We start from the raw sequence: 19,945 nt of genomic DNA on the forward strand, positions 1-19,945 counted from the left end.
CATACCAGTCGCATAAGAATGACGCGAATTGAGACGACGTACTATCAATAAAATATCAATAATTTAGTATAGTGAACTAGTAACATTATTGATTATTCCCAATTATGGGAATCACTTTTTAAAAATTCAGTTAGTACTTATCAAGCAATCAAAGGATCTATTTGTTTGAAACAGAACAGCGGAAATGTGTCAAAAGCGTGCGCCCCTGTCCTAGTTTTAGGAGCAACAGGTTTGGTTAGCTCGTTAAGTTGTCCATCAGTTGAGCATTTGCGATATTATATCAGTAATTGGTCATCTGAATACATTTGATATTTCACTACAAGACGGAAACAACAAACATGTAGCTAACAATGCTGAATACATCTCTGGGCTTCGTTTATATTTTGTTAGCTAGCTAGCTAGCAGGCTAATTGAGTGTTTACAGTATTTCCCTGAAGATTAAGCAACAGAAACAAAACAACTTTGCTGAATATACCCGCATCGGCCACTTTATCTGGTACGTAACACAGACATCACGATGTCTTGCACATTAGAAAGGATGTTGTCCGACGCTCGGACTTTGCTGGAGAGACTGAAAGATCATGACACGGCAGCCGAGGGCTTGATCGAACAGTCCAACCTTCTTAGCCAGAGGGTTCATGGCATGAAGGAGGTTGGAAACGCTCTCCCTGATAAGGTACGTCCGCATTAGAAAAATATCGGTTTATTTCCAAATGTCAGAGCAAATAGCTTTTCGTCTTGGCTCGCTGACAGTGTAATACTTGCATTTCGTCTTGTTCGCTGTATAACCCATTGACTTTCCCTTAGTACACGGAGGAAAGCCCGGGCTATCAGGAGGTTTCTAAATATAAACCCCACGTTCTACTGACCCAAGAGAACACTCAAATCAAGGAACTTCAACAAGAGAACAGAGGCAGGGTTCCTAATTTTCTTATATAAGTATTCCTGGAACACTGTGTGGCAGGCTTCAACATGCCGAATGATTAATCCGTGCTGTTTCCTTCCACTGCTCCACAGAACTATGCGTTTCTTTAGAGGAACACCAGTATGCTCTGGAGCTGATTATGGGTCGATATCGCAAACAAATGCTTCACCTGATGATGCGGAAGAAGGAGCTAGACACCAAGCCTGTGCTCACCTTGCATGAGGACCAATCCAAGGTGCATACCCTCATTCTTCTAATTTACAGCATTTACATTTACAGCATTTAGCAGACGCTCTTAGCCAGAGCAACTTACAAAAGGTGTTTGAGTGTGTAAAAAGTGATATGTTTGTAAAGCGTCCTTGAGTTTGAGAAAGGCGCTATATAAATGTATCTAATAATAAAAGTGCTTTGTCATTTACTCAGAATACATCCTAGACAGTAGAGTAGGCTCGAGTTCATTATACCGTTGAACTAAAATACTGTAGAAATACAGGGATCACTGCTGAGGCCTAGAACTACAAAATACATAAGTGCTATCTTACATAAAACAATAAGTAGTAGAGTTTTTAGTCAGTATCAGTGTAATAAACAATACCCTACAATAAGTACTAATTTCAGTTAGTCAAAATAGGCGCAGGGTCAGTGGTCATTTAAATGTTCAATGAATAGATGGGTCTTCAGTCTGCATTTGAAGAGTGCAAGGGACTCTGCTGTCCGCACAACAAGCAGAAGTTCATTCCACCATCTAGGAGCCAGGACAGAGAATATACAAGCATGCAGTCTGTTTTGCAAAGTCACCCTCAACATGCCTGTCATTTGCTCAGGAGGTACAGAGCCAGCTGGAGCGAATTTGTGAGATGGGACAGGTGATGCGTCGGGCAGTGTGTGTGGATGACCAACACTATTGTTCTGTTAAAGAGAGACTGGCTCAGCTTGAGGTAATGGTTTTAGTCTATATCTGACTAAATGCTTGCATTGAATATCTGGTTTTGCAATGTAATTACAAACACTATTTTGTCACTCTTGTAGCATTGTTGTACCATTATGCTAGTTGATGTGAGCTACTGGCCACATGGTTTCTCCTACAAAACTTGATGAATTTTTTTATTACTTCAGATTGAAAACAAGGAGCTGCATTCTCTTTTGACCATCAGTAAGAATTCACTGAAACTACAAAAAGAAGAGGCCAGCCAACCAGACACAGAGCATAAGACTAATGCCTCTGACAGGGAGTGATGATGGCCAGTGACATCAATTGTCATTCTTTGTGGCTATGGTTCAGTGCAAATTCTGTTGTACCATCTCAGGTCAAGTGTTAACCAACATCTAAGTTATGGTGACTAAGTCATAGTATTGCTGATCCATCCCAGTTCAACCTGTTGTTCATTGTTGCACTATTCTGCAGTATAGAAATAGAGGTGGATTTATCTGTTCTCAGGAAGTACAGTTTAAGTAGTAGGCATTTAAAGTAGATGACTCATGGCAAACTAAAGTACTTAATATTTAAAATTTACAGTGTTTTAAAAAATGTTTAGATCTGCAGAAAATGTTGATATATATATAAAATACACACACACACGGAAACACTGGTGATGATGCTGAGTAAAAATAATGTCGATGTTACTTTCTTGTTAGTGAATTTTTTATAAAGATTATAAACTGAAAATACAGATGAATCTCCATACTCATTGGCTGTGACAGCTGTAACCCCAATGTTTTCATAACCATGAAGTGAAATCTACATTATACTCATTTAAGAAATGTCCAGAAGGTAGACAATGTGAGAGAAGCCACTATATAAGGAGATACAGATTGGTGAATGGTGAATCACTCTCTAAAATACTTTTTAGTCAAGGATTAATCTGGTTGTGGGCAATGGGCCCACAGTCGTTAGTGGTTGATGGCAGGCTTGATATGTATAACCGCACTGGCCAAATTTAACAAATTGTACAGTACTGTTAATACTGACCATGATAAAGTCACTGTAATATCGTTTACAGCTTGTTGCTTTAATAGAATAAGTGGCTCAGTTAGTTGAAGAAAATAATTCTTAAAAATCTTAGTGACACACCACGCAGCATTCCAAAGAACAATACATTTTCAATCAGTATTTTTTAGATGTAGTTTATAAAATGATATGAAATTAATTAATTACAATTGTTTTATTTGGCCTTACCATGTGTACATCAAAATTATTTCATAAAAACTTTTTTTAAGTCATTTTGATTACTTAAAAATTGTACTATGGCATTCTCTTTGAATGACCTGATGTAGCTCTTAATTCATTAAAAAATCCCCTATCTTTCCTACATTGTTCAGGTCAAATTTCTGTTATGTCATCCATAAATTAAAGAACAAATATTTAACTTAAGGTAATGCACATGGTGCTGTTTTTGCAGACTTTGGGAAAGCCAAGCCCTTTTCTATTTAGAATGAAGAGAACCCACCTGTTGTTTAATTTGGTCTGAGACAGTGTGTAATATGCCTGCAAAGCTCCCACACAGTTCAGAAACATGCTCATAGGGTTGAGTGAATTCTACTAATATGTTCAGATTCACATCAGCAAATATCAGAAGTAGATCAAGTGCATCTCATTTAAAATGACATTTATCAGTCTGAGTAAAAATAATGGCTGCCCCATCTGCGGCGGAGTCCCGAAATTGTCGCGTCTCTCATCACCACATTAAAGAGCTTTAAACGCCTCTCCAGCAGGGGGCAGCAGCGCCGATTCATGTAGAGCTGACTGCAAAGTAGCTAGCCAGCGTTAGGTAGGGCAGCTTAGCCGCCTAATGCAAAGTCAACTCGATTCAACCTCTTAACAGCATCTGTTTCACTATGTCTGAACAAGAACTACGGCAGAAATGGGACCGTTGCCTTGCAGACTGTGCTGTCAAAGTTGGTAAGATTTCTATGTCATCGGGAAACCGCAAATTAAGAATGCAGTTACATTTATAGTAGCTTAGCTAGCTAGCTTAGCGTGTAAAGCCCATGTAAACTTAATGGAGCTCACCAACGCAGCTAACTTAGCTTAGCTTATCTTAGCTAACGTGAGACAATTTGGTTTTCGATTTAAGGTTACTTTCACTGTTTTAATTACCTTAAGGGACAGTTTCGTATCGTGTTTGGGTTACTTTTTAGAACAGATAGCTTGTTAGAACCTTTATATGGAGGTGAGACACCAGATGCCTGGGTTAGCTAACTAGTTTCTCTAGGTTAACTCTTGAAAAAGCTAGTTAGGTTACCTAGCGTTATTGAAGGAGCACACGTTAGTCTTCGCCTGATATACATGAGATTTAAATGCCCTCTGTGCGAAGGGAGTCGCTATTTCACATCCAACTTTTTATCGACATCTGTAGCCTGGTGGCTATGCTTCTGACTAGTCATTTGTTCCTGTAGGGGCTGGTCTTGGTTTGGGTATTGTCTTCTCGGTTGTATTCTTTAAACGTGAGTATTTTCAGTTACAGCCAAAAGTTTCTCATTAGCTAATTAAGATGAAGCTTATTATTTAAACTGTACTTGCAGGTAGAACACTGCCAGTTGCGTTTGGCACAGGAGCAGGCTTGGGCATGGCTTACTCGAACTGCCAGAATGACTTGAGGTCACCATATCTACTATACAGTAGTGACACTAAGGTCAGTTAGCTAAATCATTTTAGTCAAACCAAGCTCTTGATATTGTTGAACACAAAATACAATGCTACAGTTTGTTTTTTCATCAATTTGTCACTTTGGTCCCAAAGAAATCTCAGATGAGCCCCGTTAATTCGGTTAACTTTATTTTGGGGGTGTTTTAGGGTGCTAGCCCTATGATATGTTGGGACAACACAGGAAGTGACCATTTTTTTGTTTTCATCTCTTTCAGAAGCAGTAGTGCTGTATCAGTGAAGGATTCCATCTCTGGCTTTTGTTGCCCATTGAAATCTGACAAGCTTTCTGCAGTCTTCACACTCTATCGTTTCTGTGTGCTTGAAAAAGACATTCTGTCCGTATTTAGTCACGTTGTTGTTAAATGTTGAATGTACAGAATGATGTACCATGGAAGGAAAACAATTATAAAAGGCTATTTTGGCTTCAACAAATGATTTGCAGTGTCATTTAGTTTTAATATTATATTTTCAGAAAATTATATGTGGTTTTTGTGAAGAATATCATTCTTTTGTGAAGAATATCACAAATGCACCAGAGGACTTTACTGTTATACTTCCCTGACAGTGTGACAACACAACAATACAGTATCGAGCGATTGCATTTGCTCATTGTCACAAAATGTTAATATTATCTTGAGCATGGTTATGTCTGGAGAAATGTTTGGCACTGTAACAAGTCACACGTTCCCTCTGTGCTCCGGAGCGAACACCAACATATGAAGCACCTCTTTGTTATAAAAGAATGATCTTTTGCACATAATTGCATTTTTGTGTGGCCTGTTTCTCAAAAGGGCTAAGTGGGATAGAGAGCTTTGATTAAACCAAACCATTAAAAAAACAAAATAAATATGCATAATGGAAATGTGTATCGAGGTTTTGAGTTTCTTAGTAATTTAATGTTATGGGTTGGAGAATATCACTGAACACCAAAAAGGTTATTGTGTTCTTATAAAAGTTGAGTTTTGAATGCCTGGAGAGGTTTGTTTTCTGCAGTTCATTTCACGCTATCAGCAATGCAATTTTATCGTCTAATATTGCTTAATTGTTTCCAGGTTATTGACTTTACTCAAAACTGTTGTTTAAAAGTAAATGAGCAATCAAAGGAATCTATAATCCTTTTGGGTGAAAGAATTTTGTAATAAAAAAATACATTTGATCATGGAGAAAAACATTTTCTTGGCTGAAGAGTTCACTTGTTTAAAAAAAAAAAAAAGCAAAAATCTGTTTGGTCTGATTGTTTCTAAATGACTGTTTTGTTAAAGAAATATCTGTATTCCTGGCACCTCTCCATTAATTCAAAAATTAGCATTGGCTGTGAGTGTGCATAAGCAGCATTAAGAGTACGAAGCTCAGACGCGTTCTGTCTCTGGCAGCAGCGTGCTGAGCTTGGAGGCACTCTGGAGTGGAGGACACAGGGATTAGGAGGAATGAGGAGCCGAGAGGAAAAGCAGCCTCGCACCAACACCTGTAGAGCACTTGTGGGCACAGTGTTACCTACAAGTGCCAGTGCACAACGTGCGAGAACGTTAAACTGACAGCACGATGGGTACGTTTCCCAAACCCGCCACCAGACCTCAGAACGTTTTGTTTTAATGATGCCCTAGGTACTACAGATGAGAAGACCTCATTCGTCTGCTCTCAGAGCGCAGTTCTCGCATACACACACACTAACTCACACTGAAGCCCACCTCTCAGTTGCCCTCCCCCAATGAGTGTCATCATTACACACAGCACACTGACAGGCACAGAATTGCTCACACTGGTACTAAGCTCGGAAGAAGCCAGACACAGAAAGGAAGATATGCAATTTTACCACTTAGCTTTTTTCTGAGCTGAATGGACCATCTGAATACCATAATGTTTGATTGACAGCAACTGATCTTATGAAAACACTAACCTTGCCAAAGGGAAGATGGAAGGGATTACTTCAGTGGGGAATATCTCTTTGCTCACCTGAGGTGCTCACACTCAACCTGCAATGAGATCTGAAGATCCCGTTTTAACTCCTTGACAGATGACCTGGAGATATTCTTTCCCCATTTTGATCTCCATGTGCCTGAAAAATCCCGGATGTGTGCTCGCTTCGCTGAGACCAGAGGCCGAAGGCATTTTATCTCACACCTCCCACAATGAGCGACTCCACTTTGCCCTTGGCAGGATCAACATCAGCTGTGGATCCTCACCGTAACAGGAGCTTCAGTGACAGCTTCTATACCAGTGACGTGTGGAGTATCAGTGGCAGTGGGCCATGGCTGCTAGCTGTCATGTTGTCCCTCATCATTCTGATGACAGCTTGTGGGAATATCCTGTTGATAGCTCTGGTGTTTGCCCACCGATCCCTACGGTGCACCTCCAACTGCTTCCTAGTGTCCCTTTTCCTGTCAGACTTGATGGTGGCTCTGGTTGTCATGCCCCCTGCCATGCTGAATGTGCTATGTGGAACCTGGGTGCTGTCCCCTGGCTTCTGTTCTGTCTGGCTCTGCTTCGACGTGATGTGCTGTAGTGCCTCCATCCTCAACTTGTGCGTGATCAGCCTGGACCGCTATCTCCTCATCATATCTCCCTTGCGTTACAAGCAGCGCATGACCCCACCCCGTGCCTTGCTGCTTGTGGGCGGGGCCTGGAGCTTGGCAGCTCTAACTTCTTTCCTGCCAATAGAGATGGACTGGCACAGCCTGGGCCGTCTACAGGACCACTCAGGGCACAGCTCGGCCAACGGCACAACCCCAGGGCTGAGCTCTTATTACCCACCTTCATACTTCCAGATCTCCAACTCAGGCAGCTTGTCGTTGCAGTGTCGCCTGCGGGTCACCCTCCCCTTTGCCTTGGTGGCCACTTTCCTTACCTTCTTCTTGCCTTCCACAGCCATCTGTTTTACCTACTGCCGCATCCTCCTGGCTGCAAGGCGGCAGGCACGGCAAGTGGAAGCCCTCACACATCCTCTGTACCCGCACCATTCACCTGGAGAACCGCTCCATCCTCCTTCACTTGCACATGTAGCTCAGGATGGAGAGGACTACAGCCACCAGGAACCTCCAGCGCTGCGACATGCTCCGGTGAGAACATAAAGGAGACGGCTGAGAAAGGGAGAGCAGGCGGAGAATGCTAGAGCTAGGGATAGCAACAGTTAAATTGAGGCAAATTGAGAAAAATGAAAATGGAAAAGTAATGCTGAAAAGTGTCAATGTGTATGCATGTGCATGAGGGAGAGAGAGCGAGCAAGGAGTGCAGTGTGCACTCACATGCTCATCCTGTAGTTAGCATCGCCTTTCTGCTCTGATCTACTGAATTTTCCAGGCTGTAATAAGCAGCACTGGATTTTTCAAAACGAAGTCACCCATGTCCTTCATATAATAAAAAAGGGATGGATGTAGGAGAGAGATTTTTTTAAATAAAGGCCACGAAAAACATCTTATAGTATTAATGAAAAACACTGAGTGGGAGTATGCAGGCATAGGTGTGAATGTAGAAGGCAACGATACATGTACAGGACAATACAAACAAGCAGGGGAAAGGTGAAGCCCTTGGAAATGTGGAAGATGTTAAGCTATTTGGTAGAAAGGACATTGATGAGGTATTGCTGGTCTGAGAGAGTGGATTGTGAATAACTAGTGCTGTCCCAAGGGAATGTGTTGCAAATCCAACTTTGGCGAGGTCTCTCTTAACATGTGCCCCTCCGTCTCCCAGCTGTCGGGGAACAGTGAGCGGCGTCTGGCGCACAGGCAGGGGAAGAGAGCGCTAAAAGCGAGTTTGACACTGGGAGTCCTGCTGGGGCTGTTCTTTAGTGCCTGGCTGCCTTTCTTCATCACCAATATGGCACAAGTAAGTGTCCCTAACTCGTTACAATCTGGGAATAGTGGGGAGGGGTCACTAGAAAAGGTCTTGACATTTGATATAAATATTAGATGTTTTTGAATCTGCTTCAAGTTATGAACAGTTCCCAACTTCCCCATTGTCTCTGGCAAAGATCACTTCAAAGACATGCAGCGGTTGCAATCATGGTAACTGTACACATTGGCTACAGAATCAGTGCCGGTGCATGTGACATTTGAAGGACTGACAAATAGAAAGTTGTTTAATTTTGTAATGATACCCATCCTGCTTTCAGTAATTCAGTCATCTCACGCCCCATCTGTGTCCCTCGCTCTTCTCCCACGGAAAACAGCACAGACACGGAGAGCTTCTGGGTGCGTCTGTCTGTTTCCCTCCTTCACACTCAATATGGTGTGTGAACGGCTCTCTCTCTCTCTCCCTCCACCCCCTCTTCTGGTAAAACTAGATGTCCATGACCTTTTCCCACTCTTCCAACCTGCTGTTTATTGACCTCCTACGTTATCTAATGCTGGTTGTTGCTGCTTGTTTCATTTGCCCAGGCGGTGTGCGAGTGCATTCCACCCTCGCTCTTTGATGCCATCACTTGGCTTGGCTACTGCAACAGCACCATGAACCCCATTATCTACCCCCTGTTCATGCGGGACTTCAAGAGAGCGCTGGGACGCCTGTTGCCCTGCTGCTCTTCCTCTCACGCCCCTCGGCGCCCGTCCCCTCCGCTCTCCCTCTCCCTACGCAACTCTGGAGAGCCCCAGTTGCCCACAGAGCCACCCTCCCTGGCCTCCGAGCCACCGCAGCTGCCCGCCACGGCGACTGACGCTGTAAACCTGCTGGACGCAGAGCATGCAGAGATGGACCTGCCACTGCTCCTACCCAACCAGGTCAACACGTTGGACTGAAGTGGTGCTGCCGCACCGTGACGTGGAACGAACCGATGTTTTTTTTAAAATATATTCCCTGAAAAGAGTTTAGCATAGTTTACACATGAAATATGTTAAGACGGGGGGGGGGGGACAACGTTTTTAAGATATTCTATTGAGGCTGTGTGCTCATATCGCCCATGCCAAAAGCGTGTGGGGGTGGTGCCGAGACAACCAAACCAAGACTGTATCACACCACAGAGACACAGAATTACAAGCATTTAACGAATTGCAGAGCATGCGACATCTCTCACTTCTAGCATTACCATAATAACCATAACAACATAAGGAAGAGGAGACAAGAGTGAAAGGAATATCACCAATATCCACCACAATGTCAAGTGTCAGCCTGTGAAGCTGTATTGAGTTAATTAAGAGTCAACACTTGGTTTCAGGAGGTGAGAAAATCTGAGCACAATTCCAACAAAGCCCTTTGCCATAAAATAAAATGTCTTTTGACAATATGACGCAATCTAAAATATTTTAACACTGACAGGTTTAAACATATCAGCAAGATTCCAGTTTTATCCCTGATGCATCATCCCAGTCCTGTAGTACCAACCTACAGTTTAATGTTTTCATTGCACTGGTGCAAGTCATGAAATGCCTCATGATGATGAGTTGAATTGGTTGTTTTAGAGATTGAAACCTCTGTGCTGTATAGTGTAGTAATACTCCAGCACAAGTGCTGGAAATTACTGGCCGAACATACATTGTCATCTGAATCTGTATATTTTGTCACTGAGTGTTCAGTGACTAGGGTATGAAGAGAGTATGTATGTCATGTTGCAGATGGTTTGCCATTGGCTCTCTGCTCCTGTGTGTTGCATTCAGTTCATGTTGGGTGGTTTGTGTGTTCAGTAGTCCAATGTGTGGTGTTCCAATCCCAAGGGACGTGCTCAGTGTCTGTGCTGCCTTCAGCTCTGTCCTTCCCTTGGTACTGAGAGTCAGTGCTTTTTCTGGAAGAGCTGCTGTCCTTTCGAACTGGGTTGGAGTCACTCAGAGAGTCCAGTAAATCAGATATATCTGGAATGTCCCACCCATCCTCGTTCTCTGTCCCGGCGCTGCATTCCTTTCCTTCAGTGTTTCTAAAGTCTTCTTTTGTGCTGAACTCCTCAGTTTCCTTTGAGTCCGTGATGGAGTTTTCCACTTTTTGTCCACTCTCTTTGGCGGACTGCATCTCTGGCGAGTCCACTTTTCCCCGAGCTAAAACCACTGACTGAGGATGCCCACATATTGTTCCAGCTCCCTCTTTGGTAGGAACACCGACAGCTACGAGGATAGTGTCCATCTGATGAACATAGTCCAAGTGACCTTTCACCTGGGAAAGAAATATCTTTAGTGTTTTACCAATGTGGGGATGGTACAAACAGTAGGCTTATGCATAACATTCTTGCATAATAATCTCTTATTCTCGCATGCTTTTGAGTACATTTATGTTCCTCATCACAGTATTTATTCAATTTCAGTTTAAATGGTAAACTATTGGTCTTTATCTGTTGGTTAGATTGATTCCTGCTTAACGTTTCTGCTTGTACACACAAATAACATTAAAATCTACAAAACTGCCTGCAGATGATATAAAAATTTTTGTTCCTCTGTCCCTGGTCAAGGTTCTTATGCAATAACTGGAACTCAGTGTCCAATGAACGAAGACTGCACTTCCTATCACATTGTCCTATATTTACTCTTAATCACAGATTCCTGTTTCATGCGCAAACAAATAGGAAGCCCTGGGAGACCTCTACACTGCTTGGCCTTGCTGAAGTTACTGAAGAAACTTGTTCACCATGTTATTTTGTTTAACTAAAAATAAACTGTATATCAAATTTTTAACTTAAATGTAATTTTCTGTAAATTAAGTTGGTATAAATCACATCCTTATACAATTGTAATTATCACAATTATGGCTGACGTTTTGACAAAGGTTAAGTTTTAAGTATGGAATTAGTTTAGTCTAGTATGTATGTCTACTACAAATTCCAAAACATCTATAACACATCCAGTTGTACAGGTTTCAAACATCTGAACATACTGGGTGCACTGGGAACATTCTGAGGCCAGAGAGTCAGCTTCAAACTTTATATTAAGTTGGAGGCATTTATTTATTTTCAAAACCATTTTTGAATTATGTGTATTAGGAAGAACATACTTTCATCCTATGGGCCAGGGGAATGTTCTGTATGTAGGCACTCACCACAGATGACAAATCTACATTAATTATCCGGTGAGATTTTGAGCTGATTGGTTGCAGTCCGGCCACAGACAGCTGAACAGCTGAACTTCTATATAGGAATCCAAGAAGCCAATCTCCTCTAACAGAAAAATATAATTATTTTCCCCAGAATGTTCATCATATGTTAAGTACACATGCCACATGTCTCCTGACCTGCAATATCCGTTGATGATCTTCCCAGCAACAACCCTGGAGATGCGCTCCCACGTTTTCTCGGATCCGTCCACGGGTGCTCCTAGCAAAACGACATCCTCTATGACACCCTCACTACCTGGCCAATAAGGAGACATGACAAGTCTTTCAATGTGCAGGATGAGATGAGGCTCAGTTTCAGCCCACACGCTGCAAATTAAATCGTCTTCACCTTTTACCTATTCCTTCATTGGAGACAAAGGACAGTCTGGAGCAGCCCTGCTGCACAATTCTACAATATCCGCCTCCCCAAGTGTGTAATAAAAAGTTACCTTGATCGTTGGCAAGCTCTTCTAGGCAGAAGTAGATGACCCGTGCTCCAAGGCTGAAGCCAATCAGACTAACGGGCCGCTTTCCCTTTATTCAGGCAGAGAAAGAGAACAGAGGTGTTTAACAAGGATCTCATTAGTGCTTCTGCTTTGGAGCGCAGTCACCAAAGGCTCACTCTTTCCATCGGCCCGCTTGGATGGAGAAGTTATTAAGAGGAGGGAGAAGGAACTTCTTCCGTTTAACTTTTCCATCTGCTGCCTCACCTACCTGCTGTCTGCTGCGGAGGACCTGGGCCAGGTGCTTGCCCACCTCAGCTGAACGGCTCAGACATACCCCCCACGGGTTGTCGATCACGCTTGCAACTGCCAGCAGGGACGCCGGCCAGGTCAGAGCTGTAACAATGCCTGCAAGTGAGCGAGAGCAGAAGTGCTCAGCCAGGAAAATACTGGACCATGAATCATGCACTCTAAGGGTTCACACATTCCAAGACTAAATTTGATGATCTAAGGTGAAGCTTTAAATTAATTATTGCTTTGAACTGCAGTAAGGGGATTCATTCATCTTCCAAGTTCCAACTGTTCTTACACCTAGGAACAACATCAAATAACATCAAATTGTAGTTACATTTGGAATAATATCAAATAAGTCAGGCTGTACAGTAATGATGGAAAACCATTACAGTTTAACTACTGGAGACACTTTTAATTGCAATGTATTGACAAAGGAGCACCTCAAAACTTCCTGTAATTTAGAATAAAATATATTAAAATCTAAAAGGAGCAAATACATGAAACAATTGCTGATTACAGTGCAACCAAACTAATAAAGATATTAAACTGGCCCGAAGAAAGTGACATTGTTAGAAGACGCACCTGAAAGCACAGTGTATTTGAGAGCCTCCTGTGCCACGATGCTAACTAGACCATCCCACAGGGAGTCAAGGACAGAGCCCAGGTCCCGCAGATAGCGTGATTCCCATTTCAGACAGTACTGCTCCCCGCATGCACCCAGACTGCTCCACGGAGCCTGGAAGGAACCTGCATGAACAAAGAAGTAACAGGTTAAGCTGTACAAAAGGTCTACAGTCATTTCTGCACATTTAGGACCATGAGCTGCCAAAGTATTACAATGTCAAACAGGTGTCCTGCTTCTAGCTGCTAACACAAATACATTATAAACATGTATAACTGAATTGTTTCAATGGGCACTAACTGTATTTTCCACTGCTCAGCCATCCTGTTACAGCCACAGTCAGGTGGAGGTGCTTCCCAGGGCTCATAGGAAGGAACTCAAACTCTTCGATCGCACCCACCCGCTTATTCATCTTATAGCCTGATGAAGAAAGAGAAACCAGCATGGGAACATAAAAAATGGCAAAGTCAGAGAGAAAATTCCAACACAATTTAAAAAATACAGACACATGAGCACATCTCATCCATGTATGTACTGTGGTCTCCCCTATATATATATATATATATATATATATATATATATATATATATATATATATATATAGATAGATAGATAGATAGATAGATAGATAGATAGATAGATAGATAGATAGATAGATAGATAGATAGATAGATAGATAGATAGATAGATAGATAGATAGATAGATAGATAGATAGATAGAATAAAATAAGTCTGCACACTGACTCCATTTTTTGTGTGCTGAATATTTTGACCTTGACATTTGCCTGATGAACAACTGGTAGGTAGCAAAAAATAAAACTGGAGGATTATGAAGTCAGTGTGTGAAGTAAATTTTTTCCTGAAAATCTTTCGACCTGAACTACCACAGCATGAAAAAAGGTAATTAGGCACTGTGCTTGTAATTTAGGATTATGGCCAACTTACCGGCTAAGCCAGCTCCCGCAGCACCAAAAAGAGAAGCCATAATGGCGATGCCAGCGGCTGATCCCAGAACAGCAGCCCCTCCCGCACCCAACACTGCCCCAGCTCCTGCCGCTACCAGGGGAGCGGCCAGACCCCCCGTCACGCCTTGCACACACAGACACACAGAGACATGAAGTCTCCTTTCATGTTCATCACCACAGAACCAAAGGACAATGAAGACTCACTAGAAACATGGAGCTGTCTATGTGTCTGTGGGGAAATAGCGGTGTATGCAGTGTGTGTTGGCTGTTAATTACTGAGACAGAGCAGTACTGTATTGCTACCAGAGAAATATAAATAATAGACAAACCGATTACTGTGCCCCCACCAACCGTGGCGAGGCCTATCAGCAAATAACGGCGTAGTTTGCGTCCCCTCTCCTTTTTACGTCTTCTTGATGACTCCTCCCTGTGGGGAAAAAGAGGGTGTGTAATAGAGGAAGTGGACACCAGGAGTTCTCACTCTTTAGAGCCTTGTAACTGGACCCAGTCTTGATAAGAAAGCCAAACAGCTGACAATCAAAACTAACAGGTTTTGTTCATGAGTTTGTACTTACTGTTGTAATAAATCCTAATCGAAAGCAATGTGACACAGAAGTAGAAAACACAGACTTTAAATCTGAGTTACTCATTAAGACAAATCATGGGTTAGAAATGGATTGCTCATAAAAATCCTTAACAATGCTGCAATATTTTACCTAGACTTGATTCTGACTTGTGCTTTTATCATTTGCTAGGGGTCTCAAATGATCCTATAAACACAATATACAAGAATACACTTTTGTTGAAAAATGAATAGGCCAGTTTCCTATACCCAGATTACTTATAAGCCTAGTCTAAAAAGAATTTCAAAGATGCTTCATCCATTGGCATTGCAATATAGTCCAAGGTGAGTCATAATCTGTGTCTGGGTAACAGACCCAGCACAAATAAATTACTTTGGTATGCCAGCTACACATTTAATGTATGGGATAAACTGCCTGCCAGTTAATGCAAGCAGATCATTTGTCTCTTACTCGCTCTCCTCTCCTCCCTCGCTCAACCGCTCTCCCAGTGTCTCCTCAAAGTCCTCCAGCTGCTGAGGGCACACACGTAGCAGGCAGCTGACGTGTCGAATAAGGACACGGGCCCTGGCATCATACTGGCCTAGAGCATGGGAGCAGGAGGGGGACTTCATTACTATACAAAAACGCCAACCTTTAGCGACAGGTTTTAAATAAGGCCAGTGCATAGGAAGAATGTGAAAAACAAACCCTCACCATCTTTGACAGAGAAGGAAAGAAGGTCCTGAAAAAGAAGGAGGAAAAAAACCTCATCATAGTGCCAGTGGCAGGAGAATTAAAAAATACCCCATTACTGTAGGCTGGTAAACTGTGTTTAATGACCCATTACAGACTGTTCAGTTATGTTCCTTCTCACATACCTGTATGACACGTAACACTCCTGTGCTGAGCAAGGGCTCTGCTTGCAGGATGGACAGGAAGGTGTCACTACCTTCACACCCAAGACCTGCCAGAAAGGCTTGCATGACTGGCATGACAGAGTCATCAAGACCCAACCACTGCACTATACCTTCCAGGTACTGTTCCCGAAACGTCCTGTGAGAAAGCAATGATGATGCATGGTGGGAAAGGATGTTCTGCAAATTTGAAATAAACCCAGTAAAGGGGAAAAAGACAATAACAACAGTAATGCATGTTTCGACCCATTCGTATCCCACTACCTTTGTTCAGATCCTGGAAAGAGCTGGCCGAGAGACACGCCACACAAGGCAGCGTATGCGAATCGTCCTGGCTCTGTTAGCTGCTTGCCAATAGGCACGCCTGGTACAGCCTGACCGTGTAGCTTGGAGACCTCCGCTCCTGGTACTATAAAGAGCAATTATACGTAAAAAATTAAAGTAGCATAGTGTAGCATGTGGAAAGAACTGACAAGTCCAACAAAAACGATAGTTTTCTCTTTATATAACGAAGCTGTAAAGAAGTTACAGTTGCATCATTTATTAGGGTAGTGAATACTAATAAATGATCTATTAGTAGATATACTAGTAGAACTAGCATAAAAGGTTGTGAAAAGTGTGCGACAGTCCACGTTAGTCTGGAGTATGTGCATTATGGACACGTTAGTGTGCATAGTAAGTTATCTAACCAACCAGCAATATGGCAATCCGCGGGCCGTGAGGTAGTTTTTCATCTTAATATAAGGTTTCTAATAACTACATGATACCTGACAATATATCTTAACGTAGTTAACCTAGCTAGCTAGCTTTTAGTTAAGTTAACATCTGCTTACAACCTCGATTGTGCTCGCAAGATTAACTAGTTAGCAGTGTAGCTATCTTAGCGAAATAGCTTGTCTGGAAAAGTTAGCTAGCGTAGCAAACTAGCTAGCTAATGAGTTATATATCGGGCTATATAAACATTAATGTCTATTTAGTTAGCCTAATTTGTGCCATGTTACCTGGAGTTATACCTGAAGCAACTCGCTCTGGTGGGTTCATGTTTTCAGTGGCAGGCAGTTTTATTCCATAACTTGAAGCGGACTGGCGACTGAACTACTTCAGTCCGTTGAAAGTTCAGTGGTTTTCACACGTCGCAGATCCTTCCCTCTGTAATTCCGTAGTGTAGCCCACAGGCTAATGTAACCTTAAGTTACCGTGAGACACGGGATTTCTTTGTTAAATTGGAAGGAAATAATAAAAATTATACCATATATGTAAAATATGTAGCTAGCTCCATACGTCATCTAAATTTGCTTTCTCGACTAATGTCTGACATATGGGAGAATCCATAGATTGGAAAAAGGCCCGAAACAACATGCGCATACCAGGAATTGCCAGTAGGGGGCGTCACTGTATAATGTGAGTGACACCCGACGGCTCAACATCTCGCAACAGTTGTCCTCTGACTATCTGTCTGGTGTGTTAGTGATGGTGTGTGGTCGTGACAGCAGTGGTCCTGTGAATTCATTGCTGGCTGGGATGTTTGGAATATGTGCGGGGAATGTGCTGTACAATATGAAATGGGACAACAGCTGTGTTTTCGAAGACTTGCCGAAGCCGAGCTTCATTCGCATTATGTATAAAAGAGTTGTTTTTATTGATGTTAATGACTTTCACAAGTTGCAAAAAATTGAGAAGATGAAAATTAGAGGGTTGAAGAGGTAATAGTCAAATAATTAAATGGTTGACAGCCTGTAAATTCAGAAGTGCTTCTAGGATTTTTTTAGGGTAATGTTCTTGTTATTGCCAATAGATTTTGTTGCCATATTATTTTGATTATTAAATTAAGATAAATAGTTGGTCTGAGTGTCATAGCTTAAGCTAGATGCTTGCTAATAACCCTTAGTTTAGAAGGCCTATTTCTTATCAATCACCATGAATTGTCAAGGACTGTTATTGTTACAGAGTGTCTAGCTGTAACGGAGCATTGCTGTCAGATTCAGATTTGTTTCTGTAGGTCAGTGACATTACTTTTTGAACTCTGAAACTGCTTTATAGGAAAGTAGTAAATAAAGTTAGTATAGCTATAAAGTTAGTATAGTTTCTTCAAACAAATCATGTGTGACTGTGCCTAAAACCTACAGAGAACATGCTGCTTATGGTGGTATCACTCTGGGTCATCACATAGCCTGAAAGTGTTGTTTCCCCATAAAAATTCTTGGAACTGAGGATTATCCTTTAACCAACTTTTAAAGAACTATGACCTAACTTATGCTGTGTTTAAATATTTTAGGAGGGTGAGGGAAATGTTTGTGAGGATTGTCTGTTTTCCTAATTGCTGTTGTCTATGTTATTATTGTCTAGGTGTTTGCTGCTCTGTGTAATCCAAAGACATTACAGTTCTCCACTCCAGCTTGTGTTTGTCACATACGATGGATTTTGAATTCCACTGCATTTCTATTTAAATGAGAGGCACCAAATGTCACATATCTCACTTAGTGCATACAGGCTGAAGTTTCAGTTAGCACTTAAGCGAGGGTGCAGAATGTTGCTTCAGTTCAGTGAGCCATGTAGTGTCCTTGCTTTTACACAGAATTGACACGTTTGTTTTAAGATTTTAATGCTTTACATTGGGAAATGTTATTTATGTATTGTTTAGATTTAAATATAAAAATATTATTTATATAACTTTAAAAATGAACTTTATTTAATTCCTTTTTAAATAAATTGTTGTTGCTGTTGTTGTTGTTGTTGTTTTACTTTTTTATAGCAAGAACTCTCCTAAGGTGATAGATCTCAGAATGCAATAAGCTTTATGATTTAAATTCTGTCTGTTTAAAGCTCTTTGAATCTCCACTGTGTATGCAAAGTGATACAAATAAACATTTCTTGCCTTGCCTTATAAATTAACTCTCACTCTTAAAATGAGGAGGAAAAATAGAAAAGAACATAGCTCAAAGTACATTATTTATTACATATTTATCTCCATGTGTGAGTATGAGTTTAGAATTTATTGTACCAATTTTAGCACTTTTAATCACTAGGCTTTCTGGATAAGTCTATTATCTTCACACATTCCTTCACAGAGCATTTCTCAAGGTATGATAAATTAGTTGAGAAACTAAAACAGATAGCAATTTTTAAGTCTTATCATAAATCTTCAATAGTATTAAGTTTAGGACTCCTATACAAATACAGTCTTGTTTAGAACATAGGTCTATAATCTACACTAGATTTGTAAGATATATCAATATGATATATTTTACCAATATACATACATCTAAGTATATATCTCTTTCTATTTATAGGTTAAATATAAATGTGTAAATAGTACAACTAGTGCAATTGTAATTTTGGCTGATCTAACTTCCATTATATGAAACTGGAAATTCAAATGTACTTTACAAGAAACATTTTTTTCTTTGATTTTCTTTCCATTCTATTTCCCTGCACCTGAGGCTGTTAAAATGGGAGAGAGCCTTGTGATATCCTCCTCCTCTCTCCAGTCTTAATTCTGTGTTTGACTGATCTCTAGGGCATGCCCTATTATTGTGTGTTTAACTGAAGAAAAAAATCCAGTCCTCACAAAAATGTTCTAGATAGGTCTGCTCAGACAGAGTGGGTGAGACATTGCCTCAGGGTCTTGATTGCTGAAAGACAACGCCTCTCTTTTCACTGTCTTTGCTTTTCAGTCAGCCTTACCGAATGGGGGGAAAGCAGCTTACTAACACTGGCACAGAAAATGAGGGCGAAGAGACGGACGGGAAATGAGAAAGACTGAAGTGGAGGGAGGCACAGGAGGAATAAAATGTGGCTGCTGATGTCAAAGATGCTGTAAGACGACGAGCTGTTATCACAAGACCTGGTGAGAGAAAGAAAGTATACAGCAGGCATGCGCACTTGCATAACCGTAACCACCTTAGCTACTGTTGTTCGGACATTCTACATACGCACCAGATCCATCAATCTGAGATGTTTTTCTAAGTACGTCCGCACCTGAATCTGTTGAAACACATCCTCGCTACAAGGGGACATCCTCAAAGAATTTGGCATACTATCAAAGGCAGTGTAAAAAATAAAACACCCTTCTCACATCCTCCTATTCTGCTTTTTCCTCTGTTCCCAGCCCTCCAACCAACGTGCATTCCCCAACATCCAATTCTCTGACTTCCTTTTCTCCTCTCTCCACAGATGAAATTCTTCAACTCCTGACTTCCAGCAATCCGACTACATGTCCACTGGATCCAATTCCTTCTGCTCTGTTCCAGACAATCACAATAGATCTGCTTCCTTTCATCTCTGTCATCATCAACAACTCCTTATCTTCTGGATACGTGCCTACTATATTCAAAACCGCTAGAGTGGTACCAATCCTCAAGAAGGCCACACTTGACAGCTCCAGCGTTACCAACTACAGACCGGTATCACTTCTCTCTTTCCTCTCAAAAGCCCTTGAACGAGCAGTTTATAATCAATTGTCTCTTGTTCTCACCCAGAATCAGCTGCATAATCCCAATCAGTCTGGCTACAAACCGGCACATTCTACAGAAACGGCCCTCATAGCGGTGACTGGAAAAACTTCATGCTGC

The 19,945-nt window shown here is 41.5% G+C and overlaps 4 protein-coding genes and 1 long non-coding RNA gene across 6 annotated transcripts; 4 read left to right on the forward strand and 1 right to left on the reverse strand.

The window, feature by feature from the left end:
- The first annotated feature begins 184 nt into the window (after window positions 1-184).
- Window positions 185-2,922, forward strand: sike1 (suppressor of IKBKE 1). The gene is made up of 5 exons (XM_027014503.2): window positions 185-676; window positions 808-913; window positions 1,018-1,160; window positions 1,750-1,863; window positions 2,042-2,922. Exons 1-5 carry the CDS (start codon window positions 518-520, stop codon window positions 2,159-2,161), a joined length of 642 nt encoding a protein of 213 aa, XP_026870304.2. The 5' UTR covers window positions 185-517; the 3' UTR covers window positions 2,162-2,922.
- A 743-nt stretch (window positions 2,923-3,665) lies between these two features.
- micos10 (mitochondrial contact site and cristae organizing system subunit 10) lies at window positions 3,666-5,546 on the forward strand. Its single transcript, XM_027014533.2, has 4 exons — window positions 3,666-3,824; window positions 4,322-4,369; window positions 4,448-4,557; window positions 4,787-5,546. Exons 1-4 carry the CDS (start codon window positions 3,761-3,763, stop codon window positions 4,793-4,795), a joined length of 231 nt encoding a protein of 76 aa, XP_026870334.2. The 5' UTR covers window positions 3,666-3,760; the 3' UTR covers window positions 4,796-5,546.
- Window positions 5,547-6,700: 1,154 nt separating this feature from the next.
- On the forward strand, window positions 6,701-9,378 carry htr6 (5-hydroxytryptamine (serotonin) receptor 6). Its single transcript, XM_027014550.2, has 3 exons — window positions 6,701-7,627; window positions 8,259-8,393; window positions 8,945-9,378. The coding sequence occupies exons 1-3, from the start codon at window positions 6,701-6,703 to the stop codon at window positions 9,299-9,301; spliced, it is 1,419 nt and encodes a 472-aa protein (XP_026870351.2). The 3' UTR covers window positions 9,302-9,378.
- A 150-nt stretch (window positions 9,379-9,528) lies between these two features.
- Window positions 9,529-16,723, reverse strand: tmco4 (transmembrane and coiled-coil domains 4). Of its 2 annotated transcripts, none has more exons than XM_035522675.1 (14): window positions 16,376-16,723; window positions 15,639-15,783; window positions 15,339-15,513; window positions 15,175-15,202; window positions 14,932-15,061; window positions 14,227-14,324; window positions 13,878-14,021; window positions 13,233-13,352; window positions 12,893-13,057; window positions 12,288-12,424; window positions 12,023-12,107; window positions 11,712-11,793; window positions 11,520-11,637; window positions 9,529-10,643 (listed from the first exon to the last, which is right to left on the reverse strand). In XM_035522675.1, exons 1-14 carry the CDS (start codon window positions 16,413-16,415, stop codon window positions 10,158-10,160), a joined length of 1,953 nt encoding a protein of 650 aa, XP_035378568.1. In that variant the 5' UTR covers window positions 16,416-16,723; the 3' UTR covers window positions 9,529-10,157. The 2 variants fall into 2 exon arrangements, with proteins under 2 accessions (XP_035378568.1, XP_035378567.1); XM_035522674.1 differs by having other exon boundaries at window positions 11,712-11,829.
- Window positions 16,030-19,590, forward strand: LOC113580154. Its single transcript, XR_003410944.1, has 3 exons — window positions 16,030-16,096; window positions 19,049-19,221; window positions 19,548-19,590. It is a non-coding gene; the product is annotated as an uncharacterized LOC113580154 (long non-coding RNA).
- Window positions 19,591-19,945: the final 355 nt, after the last annotated feature.

The sequence above is a fragment of the Electrophorus electricus genome, chromosome 24 (genome assembly GCF_013358815.1).
Source record: "Electrophorus electricus isolate fEleEle1 chromosome 24, fEleEle1.pri, whole genome shotgun sequence".
NCBI classification, from domain to species: Eukaryota; Metazoa; Chordata; class Actinopteri; order Gymnotiformes; family Gymnotidae; genus Electrophorus; species Electrophorus electricus.

Bases quoted from the DNA above. Each gene is read 5' to 3' on its own strand.
- micos10 (XM_027014533.2), top strand. From the start codon at position 3,761: ATGTCTGAACAAGAACTACGGCAGAAATGGGACCGTTGCCTTGCAGAC. The intron at 3,825-4,321 runs GTAAGATTTCTA...TTGTTCCTGTAG, and splicing joins AGACTGTGCTGTCAAAGTTG to GGGCTGGTCTTGGTTTGGGT. The intron at 4,370-4,447 runs GTGAGTATTTTC...CTGTACTTGCAG, and splicing joins CTCGGTTGTATTCTTTAAAC to GTAGAACACTGCCAGTTGCG.
- sike1 (XM_027014503.2), top strand. From the start codon at position 518: ATGTCTTGCACATTAGAAAGGATGTTGTCCGACGCTCGGACTTTGCTG. The intron at 677-807 runs GTACGTCCGCAT...ACTTTCCCTTAG, and splicing joins GAAACGCTCTCCCTGATAAG to TACACGGAGGAAAGCCCGGG. The intron at 1,161-1,749 runs GTGCATACCCTC...TCATTTGCTCAG, and splicing joins TGCATGAGGACCAATCCAAG to GAGGTACAGAGCCAGCTGGA.
- htr6 (XM_027014550.2), top strand. From the start codon at position 6,701: ATGAGCGACTCCACTTTGCCCTTGGCAGGATCAACATCAGCTGTGGAT. The intron at 7,628-8,258 runs GTGAGAACATAA...TCCGTCTCCCAG, and splicing joins CAGCGCTGCGACATGCTCCG to CTGTCGGGGAACAGTGAGCG. The intron at 8,394-8,944 runs GTAAGTGTCCCT...TCATTTGCCCAG, and splicing joins TCATCACCAATATGGCACAA to GCGGTGTGCGAGTGCATTCC.
- tmco4 (XM_035522674.1), bottom strand. From the start codon at position 16,415: ATGAACCCACCAGAGCGAGTTGCTTCAGGTATAACTCCAG. The intron at 15,203-15,338 runs GTATGTGAGAAG...CTTCTTTTTCAG, and splicing joins GAGTGTTACGTGTCATACAG to GACCTTCTTTCCTTCTCTGT. The intron at 15,062-15,174 runs GTGAGGGTTTGT...CCCATGCTCTAG, and splicing joins TTCCTTCTCTGTCAAAGATG to GCCAGTATGATGCCAGGGCC.